Source organism: Echiichthys vipera (genome assembly GCF_963691815.1).
Source record: "Echiichthys vipera genome assembly, chromosome: 8".
NCBI classification, from domain to species: Eukaryota; Metazoa; Chordata; class Actinopteri; order Perciformes; family Trachinidae; genus Echiichthys; species Echiichthys vipera.
In genome coordinates this window covers 8,698,821-8,710,878 of record NC_139833.1, presented here as the reverse complement: position 1 = coordinate 8,710,878, position 12,058 = coordinate 8,698,821, and the positions used below count along the sequence as shown (strand labels likewise).

At 38.3% G+C, this 12,058-nt stretch overlaps 1 protein-coding gene across 1 annotated transcript; it reads right to left on the bottom strand.

The window, feature by feature from the left end:
• Nucleotides 1-1,852: 1,852 nt before the first annotated feature.
• Nucleotides 1,853-9,908, bottom strand: rhbdl2 (rhomboid, veinlet-like 2). Its single transcript, XM_083918914.1, has 8 exons — nucleotides 9,544-9,908; nucleotides 7,142-7,385; nucleotides 5,438-5,586; nucleotides 3,571-3,683; nucleotides 3,282-3,382; nucleotides 2,729-2,789; nucleotides 2,570-2,631; nucleotides 1,853-2,066 (listed from the first exon to the last, which is right to left on the bottom strand). The coding sequence occupies exons 2-8, from the start codon at nucleotides 7,370-7,372 to the stop codon at nucleotides 1,887-1,889; spliced, it is 897 nt and encodes a 298-aa protein (XP_083775040.1). The 5' UTR covers nucleotides 7,373-7,385; nucleotides 9,544-9,908; the 3' UTR covers nucleotides 1,853-1,886.
• Between the last annotated feature and the right edge of the window lie 2,150 nt (nucleotides 9,909-12,058).

Below are 12,058 nucleotides of genomic sequence, written 5' to 3'. Positions count from 1 at the left end.
CGTTTTTCAGAGTTCCCTATCAGACAAACTGCTTTTATGCCTGTTTCATTTAGTTCTGACTTTCCTATATTAGTGTATTTTCACCGTTTAAGGTGTAAAAAGAATAAACATGTTTGTTTTCATAGGATGGTCAATTTTACCTTTGAAATGCAAGATGTTCACCATCAAACTAAGAAACCCACAATGGTATTTTCAGTATTTGAAAGCAATATCTTCATTAACTTTAACATGAAACTACACAAATGCAAAAAACCCCACGACCCCACATTGTCCAGCAACATCTGATTTTCCTGCACTACATAGGGCAACATACCATTCCCCACCATTTCAGGGTCAATACAAACAAGCTTGTGATAATTGAATATTGATGCACTAAGTAGCTGCTGTGTTTGGAAACTATAGAACTTTCCACATGTCCAAAGCAGTCGCTGCCATACGGGTACGATCAAATACATGCAACAGAGTCCCTGCAACAACAAACAGCAGACTGCTGCACACACACACTGTGTTTTCTGCTAATTGACAACGAATTGGACAACCAATGGAAATGTAATCTTTACTGTTGAGATATTCATCGGACAAAATCAATACTCTCGTCCTGTTTTTACAGAAGGTTTAAATGTAAATTGACAAAAAAATACATTAAAACTAGTTTTGTTGTTTGCTGTGGAAATACAAAACCAAGTGTCGGAAGGTGCCGTTTAGTCTTTGGTCATCGTTTACCCGTGATTTTAGATAAATGAAGTACATTTTCTAGCATTAGAGGTATTTCTTTAATTAAAATCTCTACACTATGGGTGTCACACTGACCCAGTAAAGGGTCGCTGTGGCTGCAGGTTTTCATTCCAACCAAGCAAGAACACACCTGACTTGACTTACTCAATCACCTGAACTGTCTTCACACAGTTGATTTGTTGGACCAGGTGTGTTTTTAGATTGGTTGGAATCAAAACCTGCAACCAAACGGCCCTTTACTGGATCAGTTTGACACCCATGCTCTACACAATGCCCTTCATACAGCAGAAGTAGACGAGTACAATTAAAGAGTTTTCATTTAAGGCCAAAAACAGAAAAATGTACCTTCACTAAACTGTAACAATTTCCCTGCACTTAAGTATTGAACGACATCAAAAGCGTAAGTTTTCTATTCCCAAGGTTAAAAAAAACATTAGTATGACAGAAAAACAAATCATCTCAAGATGTAATTAGCCACGTCCTGTCAACAGGAAGTGACTGAAACAATATCGTGGCATTAAGCCAAGGCCTGATGGTAAACCAGCTCTTTTACTTACAGAAGGAAGTAGAATCACCAACATCCTCGACACTAATCCCCTTTTCCCCTCCGAGACTTCCTTGTAAAGTCCTTTTTCTTGGTATTGGTCTTCATCAAATCCTGTGTTAAGGCACGTCATGAATACTGGACGACCACAACAGAAAATATGCATAAAATCCTCCAAACAAACAGTAATGACTTACTAAAGGAAAAATGACATGAAATAGGACCAGTGTGTTCTTTCATTTCCTGATATAAGTTTAAAGAGTTTTAAAAACTCACATATACAACGCTCAAACATAGACACAAGAATATCAATGACAACACTAAAAAAGCTACAAACATTTAATCCAGATTCAAATTCATCACTTATTAAAAGGCACAACAGTCTAAAATGTTAAAAATTTCTTCTGCAATGTCACATATAAACAGCAGGAGGCGCCCTTCCCATTGAACTCACAAAAACTGATAGAAAAAAACAAAACCCTTTGCACTACATTCACACAGTCCCTGATAAGTAACTTTTCTCAGTAAAAAACAGTTTCCTGAGTGTGACTTTAGTGTTAGCTTTAAAAAAAAAAGAAAAAAGACAGGTGAGTGCAGCTTTATGGTCCTATGAAGCTGGTGTCAGGAAGATGTTGAAGAGCACAGCGAAGACCACGAAGACTACATAGCCCAGTATACACAGCCAGAAGCGCGGGTCTTTCAGTAACTTCTTGTTGTAAGCGCTGAAGAAGACGTAGCCCACGGTCATCCCGGCCACAATTCCTCCAAAATGAGCCACAAAGGACACCTACCAGGAGAGAAGATGAAGTCAGGTTTCAGAGTAATTACCCCAATTAAATGAAGCATAGACCCTTGGGTACTGTCAAAAAAAACCTGCAGAACCAGTTGAAAAGCCAAAACAAAGAGTTGGGGGGACAATAAGGGAGATAAGGTGGGGGAGGGAACGAGGAATCAGGTTTTTTAGCTCAGTAGTCTGTATATCAGTTGGAAAGACAAACAAACAGAAACAGTCTCTACATGTGGAAAAGTGATTAAAAACAGAAAGCTGGTTATGTGAAAAGAGTGCTGGGAGTCTTTGCCCGTTAGTTCGGGCCCATACAGAGAGTCTGCAAGTACATTCAAGTCCCAGCAGGAGCTCCTGATCCTTCCTGCAGCCACAGGCAAATTCAATCCATCAACTGTCAGCTTGCGGGAGGTTAGTTGCATTGGCTGGATCTCGTTTCAGGCTCTTTCCTAATCTTAAATATGCGTGTGTTGAGTCCTCTACACCAGGGGGAAGGATAATCATACCTTTAAACCCGCCTCGTCGCTGACAAATCTTCTGTAGAAGGCGAATCCAAAATCTACGCCAACTGGAGAAAGACAGTGTTAAATGTAAGAGTTTTAAAGTGTGATCACAGTAGTTGGAAAACTAACATAATAAGTTGAAAAACACGCAGGAGAATATACCAAATATCACTATGGCGAGAATACGGAATATCCCGAGGAGAGGAATCATCTCTCTGAAGTTCTGTGAAGTGAAAACACATCGTCAGTCACCGTACTAATATCTTAACTTACAAAGTGCAAAAAACAAAGTCTGAAAACACAGCGAAGGCTTCACGAAGCAGAAATGCCGCACTCATTTCAGAACCACATGCTTTAAAACATCTGTGACTGTGTGTTCACTAGTTCATTAACATACAGGCCGACGTGTTCCCTTAAAATAGCATTTAAAAACCATCAATATGACATGATTATGAGTGAACTGCCACTGTGCATACATTATGCTGCCTGCTAACCATTAGACAATGAATTACACCACCATAGAAAGTGTTTAACAGTTAATTCTGTATGTTTTTATCAGACAAAATCAAGTCAATCGAGTCTTCTTTTGAAGGAGTTCCAGTTCAAAGTTCATTAAAAAAGTGATGAAGAACTCTTCTCACATTAATAACAACAATAAACACTGAAAGACTGGAAAGCTGATGTTCATACCAACTCTGAACTTTAATAAACTCACCACCACTGCGTTCATAAAATAGCCTCCTATTAGGGCATAAACGCCGCCAGAAGCTCCCACCAAAGCACTGAGAGGATCAAAGATGGAGCTGGCCAACGAGCCTGAGGGGAAATAGAAACGATCACATTTGAAATCAGTGGCATTTCTCTCCAACATAAACGCACTTCAGGACGAGCTAAGTGTTAGACCGTGTGGGTTCAATAACAAACACCGATCACGTCCAGCTTCTTGTGTTTAACGGCAGAGCCACATTCACTCTATCAGGGGGAGAGAAACAGGTGAGGCTCACCTGCCAGGACGCCAGCCAGGTAAACCATCCCCACTTCAAATCCTTTATGGACCAGTTCCAGCGGGATGCCCAGCAGCAGCTGCATCACCAGGTTTCCCACAATGTGCTCCACACTAGAGGTGGAGAATAAGCAAGGAATGTCATACAGGGGGTGGACAGAATATCAGAAACACCTGTAGCCCTGCAGGAAATACTGAGGCAGGGGTGGAATTTGGATTTTAAATGTGTGTGTGTGTGTGTGTGTGTGTACGGATGCAAACACTGAAAATGGCTTTTTTCCCCCCAGCCCTACCTGACGTAGAAAAAAACGCAGCCAAGCCTTTTCATAATTTAAATAAGTCCTCATCATGAGCTCGGTCGTAGCAAAAGTTTAATTTAACAATATATTGACTCACCCCATTAGTGAAAAAGTGCAGAAAGAAACCACCAATTTTATAGTAAAATGGTGTCCTGTCCTCCTCCTCAAGCAACACAAACTTTGTATTCATTTTCAGCCTAGAGGCTTTTCAATGCAAAGTTGTCATAGGCAGACATTTTATCTTGGTATGGTATGGTATGGTCAGGTATGGTATGGTATGGTATGTTGCCATAGTTTAGAACATCACACTGATTAAGAAAAAGAAAAAAAAATGTGCACAAAACTACAAATTAAAGGTGGTGCAATAAAGCAAAATGTGCAAAGTGAGTAGTAAAATGCTTCTTTCCATGTTAATATGCAACAAAGTTCGCAAAAATGAACGGTTTTATGTGTTGGAGATGTATCAAAAATAAAAACATCACCATACTGAACCTTATGGAGCTCAAGCTTTCAAAGCGTATCTCCTCTTACAGTGTTTAAACTAGACACATTTTAACGTTTTTTAGACTACATAAAGAACGCAATTTACTGTGCTACACCTGCAAAGTACGCCCTCGACTGGGGGCCACATGCATTAAACTCCGTGTAGATACATAGACGCCTGATTGTGTTTTATAGATGTCAGTTGTGGAGCTGGACTCATGCATTTCCACTCCCACAGTTGTCCATAAATGGATGTAAAAACACCCTTTACATCTGTTTCCAAATTCAAAGTTGTGTCCTGCGACTGTGTAAAATCAGCGAGGTTCTGCCACAGCGCCTAGGTGTTATGGCTATTTGTAACATCTGTAGCACTATTCATTGAGACACTGCAAACCATGATCGCTGTAATATCTCAATTGTAATTATAATGAAACATCAGAAGGATGATGACTGATTAGCGCTCATGTTGAAACTTTTAAAGTGCTTCATTCTGGTTTTCTACTGTTGACAGTAAGACAAATCGAGATGGTCCCCAGCCTTATCCTCAAAGAAAACATCCTGTTGGGCGTGTTTAAGTTAAAGTTGCCGAGTGACTGTGACCACTGGTCCTCTTCTCTACTCTTAGTTTCCCTGTGTGCTTCTGTATAGTCATGATTTTTGGTTTTCCTGTGTTCCCGTGGTTTATGTACGCATGGGTTTTAAGGCTGTGCCTCTGCCTCATCTCATGACTTTGCAGTATTTTGACAGATGTGCCAGACACTCAGGCAATGGCCGTCTGGCCTCCACGCACCTCTATAAAAAACCCACAGTTATCGGCTTCATATGACTCGCCTTTGTGACTATGATGCAATGCGACAACAGAGGGAAGTCTCATAATAATGAAGACATCTTCCCTAGACGGCGGTGCAGGGGTTACAAACTGTTGAATCAACACCTGACTGCATAACAAAAACCCACAGAGATTATGGGCATCAGGGCCATGATACTGCACTTTTAAGTGTCTGTGGGTATTTGTCCACTAACCACACTGACTCAAGCTTTCATCATGTGACTGAGGTATCTAAAAAAAGCACTGCCCATGCTTACCCGGCGTGGACAAACATGTAGGAGATAAAGCGCCATGCTTCCTCCCTGCGCTCAGGCTTGTATGTAAGAGGACTTCTCCAGATGCCTTCATCCAGGGTCACCCACTGCTTCTGAGGCTTCCACACAGCGTAGTAGATAAACACTGCCAGCTGATGAAGAACAGAAAATAAACACACAAGTTAGCCTTATAAAATCAAATAATTGTACTCCTTTTAAAGTTAGAATTAGCAGCAGCAGCAGTTGTGGGGGTTGAAGCTGAATCCCACACAGCTGAGAAAATAAAGATGGGAAGGATGAAACAGAAATACAGATGTTGAAGACTTTAACAGCCACAGAAAATCCCCCAGTGTGTTCGAACTTTGCAGCTCATGCTGAATCTGAATGCCTGCATCTGTGGGAATATAAAGCGACGGCACGCTGAGAAAGAACACTGCAGCTCAGTCCATCTTCTCTGGGTAAATAAAGTGCCTCCTCCCCCGAATAATAAAGTATTCAAATGCAGTGACACTGGACATCTGTGAGCTACAGAGAGTGAGCTGTTCCTCCCCAAGTATGAGTGGATAAGTGTGCAAAACATTCATTTCATTCAAAACACTTAACTTGAAGCAAGCGGGTTTACAAAGTCCCCTTATTTAACATTTATAAGCACTACATAAGCAATAAGTGGTTTATAACACACTATTATTCAGCTGTAAGCACTTATAATGTCTTGTAACCATCATTACAATTGTGTTTTACTATATTGTCATTCATTATCTGTTCACAAGTATTTGTTACACACTAATAAACACGTATACATGTGTATAACTACTACCATTTACTATTATTAGGTTAATGCATAGAAACAGGGAGAAGTACATAAAAAGTTTGAATACAAAAGGGTAAATGACAGTGGCCAATCCGTAGCTGACCAACAATATCCAACACAAAAAAGACACATTATGTCAAAAAGTGTAATTATAAATCTAAATGCAAAGTAAACTGACCATCTATTCTAAGTCTTATGACTTCTTGACTAAAACCAAACTTCCTATTTGTTTTACCTCCAGGCAATCTCAGACAAATTCCTGGTGACTTTAGCTTAAAGTTGTAATAAAACACAGCATATCGCTCTTTAAAGTCATACCTGTAGGAAATGAAGCCACTGTATTCCCTTATTATATTATTATTCAACAAATCCCCCAATTATCCTCCACATTCCACAATTTATTTACTTGAAAGAGTCAAAAAGACACGGTGGCTCTCTGTTTACACTGCTCTAAATCCCACCAGTCAGGATCAACTGCACCGTGCGGCCCGACCAAAAGCAACGACTCATGAAAACGGCTGTTTTCATTGACGCCGCGCCTACTGCCTGCTGGTGACCACTGCACTTTATGAATCAGGGCATTCAGAGGAGGCGGCGGAGATGCCAACAGACAGACAGAAAGAAATGAACACGCATTGCTGTAAAAAAGTGTCCCAGTTAAAAAACAAACAGGCACATTTCAATTAAAAGTAAGTTGTTTTCCTTAATGTCATGCTTTAAAAACACCACAACTCTATAGCTTCACATCAATATCCGCTCTACTTTATACAATCACATCAAATCTATACAGTAATTAACCCCCTGGGGGCATGTAAGCCAAATATAGGCTGCACGTATAATTACATGGCAGAATCCATACTGAACAATATGTCGTGTACATTCAGGGCAAGGGCTACCTCTGTGACACTGATGAGGATGATGAAGATGGGGGGCGGGCAGCAGTTGGCGCGCTCCAGGTACTTGCTGCGGGAGTCTTCTGGAAGCATCCATTTGGAGACAGACTGCTGGAACTTCTCACAACATCCCATCTTCCTGGCACCATCGGGCCGGTCCTCCGCGCTCCTGAGCTGTCTCCCATCTCGGTCCACAGGGAACGGCTCTTGCTGCTCCAGGTCGATGTTCTCCATCACTGCTCCAGTCCTACACAGCAGATTAAATATTCTGAGTTTAAGCATAAAGATGAACTGACAGCTCTCTGAAAACAGCTTCAACAAAAACTGAGCATTATAACCTTCATGGAGGTGGGATTTGTTGCAAGGCATGCTGTATCAGAGTCGTTAGTTTTAGGTAGGTGTACCGTGGTAAACTACTGAGACATAACATTACATATACTGTGATATCTCTTTTGACCACCCCATTACTTTTGTCATGATTTAAGTTTTTTGTGTTTGTATTACCCTTTATTTAACCAGGAATATTCCCATTGAAATTTAAAATCTCTTTTCCAAGGGAGTCCTGGCCAAGACAGCAGCATAAACATATAAGTTTCACATTCAAAACAAAAACAACACACAACTAAACATGAAAAATCAACAAAATAAAACATTAAAAATAAAAAAGCAGATCAGTGCTCAGAGACAGTACATGTGTGAATTGTATTCATTCATTCATCTTCAACCGCTTATCCCCGTCGGGGTCGCGGGGGGCTGGAGCCAATCCCAGCTGACATCTGGCGTGGGGCGGGGTACACCCTGGACAGGACGCCAGTCTGTCGCAGGGCACATAGAGACGAACAGAGACAGGCAACCGTACACACCTACGGGCAATTTAGAGTCATCAATTAACCTAACACACATGCATGTCTTTGGATTGTGGGAGGAAACCGGAGAACCCGGAGGAAACCCACGCAGACATGGGGAGATAATGCAAACTCCACACAGAACGGCCCCAGCTGGGATTTGAACCAGACACCCTCTTGCTGTGAGGCGATAGTGCTAACCACCACACCACCATGTCACCCAAATTGTATTCAAAAAGTCCTTAATCCTGCTTTTGAAATGGTCAATGCTGATGAGGGATTACAGTTTGAAATGATCCTGTAGTTTATTCCAAGATAAAGGAGCTAAATATTTAAAAGCACTTTCACCAAACACAGTGTTGGTTCGAGGAACATTAACCACCATATATCAATAAATATGCTGTATTGTCAGATAAACGGGCAACTAACAAATATTTTTAAGTATGGATTCATGTTTTTTTCTATGAAATACACAATAAAAACGATGGTATTCCTACACAGCCAAAAGTTTTGTCTTCAGATGTCTTGTTGTGTCCAAAACCAAAATAAATTTAGTTTCATGACAAAGAAAAGCACCAAATTTGAGATGCTGGAAACAAATATTTGGCATTTTATCGCTATTATTTTTATTATTATAATTATTAAAATAGTAAATACATTTCTCATTTAATCTTGAACCTTATGATAGAAGCTTCCGTTGGTTGTACTATATTTGTAATTATAGGATTGTTATTTCTGTTTCTGCTTATGCTCTGTGTATAAATAGTGTTGGTGCTATGTGTCTTGGTTTTTATTTGCTTGTTTTGTTTTTGTTTTTAATGAGTAGTTTAATCAAATTTTATTTTCAATGTTATGGTTTGTTTGAGCAGGGGAGGACTGTAATTTCTGTCTCTTTCCCTGTATTCATTTTGCATCTTCTTTATGTGTGAATAATACTCATTTCTGTTGACTGACTTATTGCTGCAGCTCTACTAAAAACAAAATGAAATACATCTGCAGTAAAACACGCATCACTGTCTACAACTGTCACTACAGTGATGTGTTCAAGTGCTGCAAATAAACTAGGTAACCTTTGGTTACCCACTATTAAAACAAAGAACATTGTACTGAATTTCAGATATATAACACTTAAAAAGATTTACATGAATTTACAATAATTCGGACTATTAATAAATGTTCACTATTTAATAAATGTCTTACGTCTTATTACAACTACACTACAACTGAGAGAGTAACATGTACAAAAAGCAGAAGTTTCACACACAACTACCCTAAACATGAAATAGCATTAGTTCCCCTTTTAAAAATCTGTATTAGACTATTTTTTGTTGTCCTGATTAGTGAATAAAGTTACACCCCAGTTGCCTTTTACAGAAAGTATTGAGTTACAGCAACCTGTTAATTAGCGTTTCCTGTTTACTGGGCGTTGCTTGGGATAATACTTTGACTCTTTTGGCTTAAAAACAATTCCTCATGTCAATAACACAATATAATGCACTTAGAGCTGAAGCATTGTTGAGTTTTCTACGGTATATTTGGACTCAATTGAAGCCAACTCACCTAAACCTTCAACAGGAAGAGTGCAGATGGCTCCGGGCGGTCCCGAAAGCATAAATATTGATTCGACTAAACTAATTCAAAGCCGCTCGGTGCATACTGTGCTGGGGTTCAAAATAGCCTTTCAACGCCGTTCCTCCATGTTTTCAGACAGAAAACCCCGCGGAGACCCGTCTTCAACCCCGGCCGTCCTTCTGGGATCAGATAAAAAGCAGAAAAAAAAGCACTTGGAGGTAATTATAGACCTTCCATCGCTTTTTCCTGCATGAAACTTCCTTCCTCGGCCCAAACAAACCCTCTGGTGTCCCTCTCTTCCACACACAGGACCCTTTATTTGACAGAAACACGGCGACGTCTGCAACCTGCTGCTCGGTATCAGCAGCCTACCTGTTCCCTCCCTCCCTCGTGCCACACCTGAGGTAGCCGTGACGTCACCGACACGTTCTCCAAATTCAATTCAATTCAACTCAATTTTATTTACAGTGACAAATCATTACAAAAGTTATCTCAGGACACTTTACAGAGTAGTAAATTCATTTAAAAATAAATAAAAAGCAGATTTAGTACATTGACTAAATTAATTTAAAAATAAATAAATAAAAAGTAGATTTAGTACATTGACTAAATTAATTTAAAAATAAATAAATAAAAAGCAGATTTAGAACATTGACTAAATTAATTTAAAAATAAATAAAAAGCAGATTTAGTACATTGACTAAATTAATTTAAAAATAAATAAAAAGTAGATTTAGTACATTGACTAAATTAATTTAAAAATAAATAAAAAGCAGATTTAGTACATTGACTAAATTAATTTAAAAATAAATAAAAAGTAGATTTAGTGCATTGACTAAATTAATTTAAAAATAAATAAAAAGCAGATTTAGTACATTGACTAAATTCATTTATAAATCAATAAATAAAAAGCAGATTTAGTACATTGACTAAATTAATTTATAAATCAATAAATAAAAAGTAGATTTAGTACATTGACTAAATTAATCTAAAAATAAATAAAAAGCAGATTTAGTACATTGACTAAATTCATTTAAAAATAAACAAAAAGCAGATTTAGTACATTGACTAAATTAATTTACAAATCACTAAATAAAAAGTAGATTTAGTACATTGACTAAATTAATTTACAAATCAATAAATAAAAAGTAGATTTAGTACATTGACTAAATTAATTTAAAAATAAATAAAAAGCAGATTTAGTACATTTACTAAGTTAATTTACAAATAAATAAAAAGCAGATTTAGTACATTGACTAAATTAATTTAAAAATAAATAAAAGCAGATTTAGTAAATTGACTAAATTCATTTAAAAATAAATAAAAAGCAGATTTAGTACATTGACTAGCTCCACACACATACAAACACACCTATATATACACACACACACAACTCTTCTCTCACACATCCCGGGAAAAACAAAGCAGTGAAAGCGACCATCTTTGTCGGTGCTATTATATTCAAATATTCAGATTATACAGCGTCTAACTCAGAGAAGTGCACCGAGGTAAAAGTCCCACTTTATAATATAAATGTAGCATTACCTCACATGTACCACAAGGTGGAAGTAGAGTCCACAATTAAGAACAATGGACAGTGTTGAATGTTTACATCCGAGGTTGTTTAGAAACATATGTATTCATTAACAGGACTTGTTATTCTCAGAAGGTGATGTAAAAAAAACACCTAGGAGTGGATCATGTTATTGTAATTTTTTTAAATATACACCTTTAACTCATGTTTTTATCCAGATGATGTTAGGGTAAGATGGAGGAAGGTGTCACCCCTCCCCTTTAATTCCTCTCCTGACCAACAGATAGCCTCAACTCTACTCTCATTTTCACATGGATTTGCAAAACTACGCTCCAGTGAACTGTGACATTTCATCTGGATTTCTGCATTCTTGGTGTTTATTCCACCAGAGCCACTCTGAGCTACATCATTTTTTTGTTTTCGAGAAAAAAAAGCAGAAGAAACAAATTCTTCTCTGGAGTACAAATCTAATTGTTGGACTTTTAAGGAAAGAAGCCCCCATAATTAATGTTTTAGTGTTTATATAGTTACATATAGAGTATATGTGCCTTTGTACAGTACTGTAGTTTCACCAGCACTAAAAGAAAACATCCTGAAATCTAAACGTGAAGCCTGAAGTCAAGTCCTCAAACTTCATAATCCATGAATGAGTTAGGTTGGGATTTTGTGCGATTTTAAATGAGTTAGTCTGGAGCTTGGGGGGCTATTACAACAGAAATTAGGGTCATGCATTATTATCATCATCGTCATCCTGCACATGCTAAACTCGTATCCAAATAGGTTTTCATTTACGGTAAATTGACTTTGACCTATATACATTTACAAATGAACAGATATACAACAATGAATGAGGGTCAGAATCCCTTCGACAAAGCAATTTATGTAATTTAACTGTGATCATTACAGCTAGGCTACTTCATAGACCTTCTGGTGAGATTAGGGATGCAACTGACAACTACTGTCACGGTC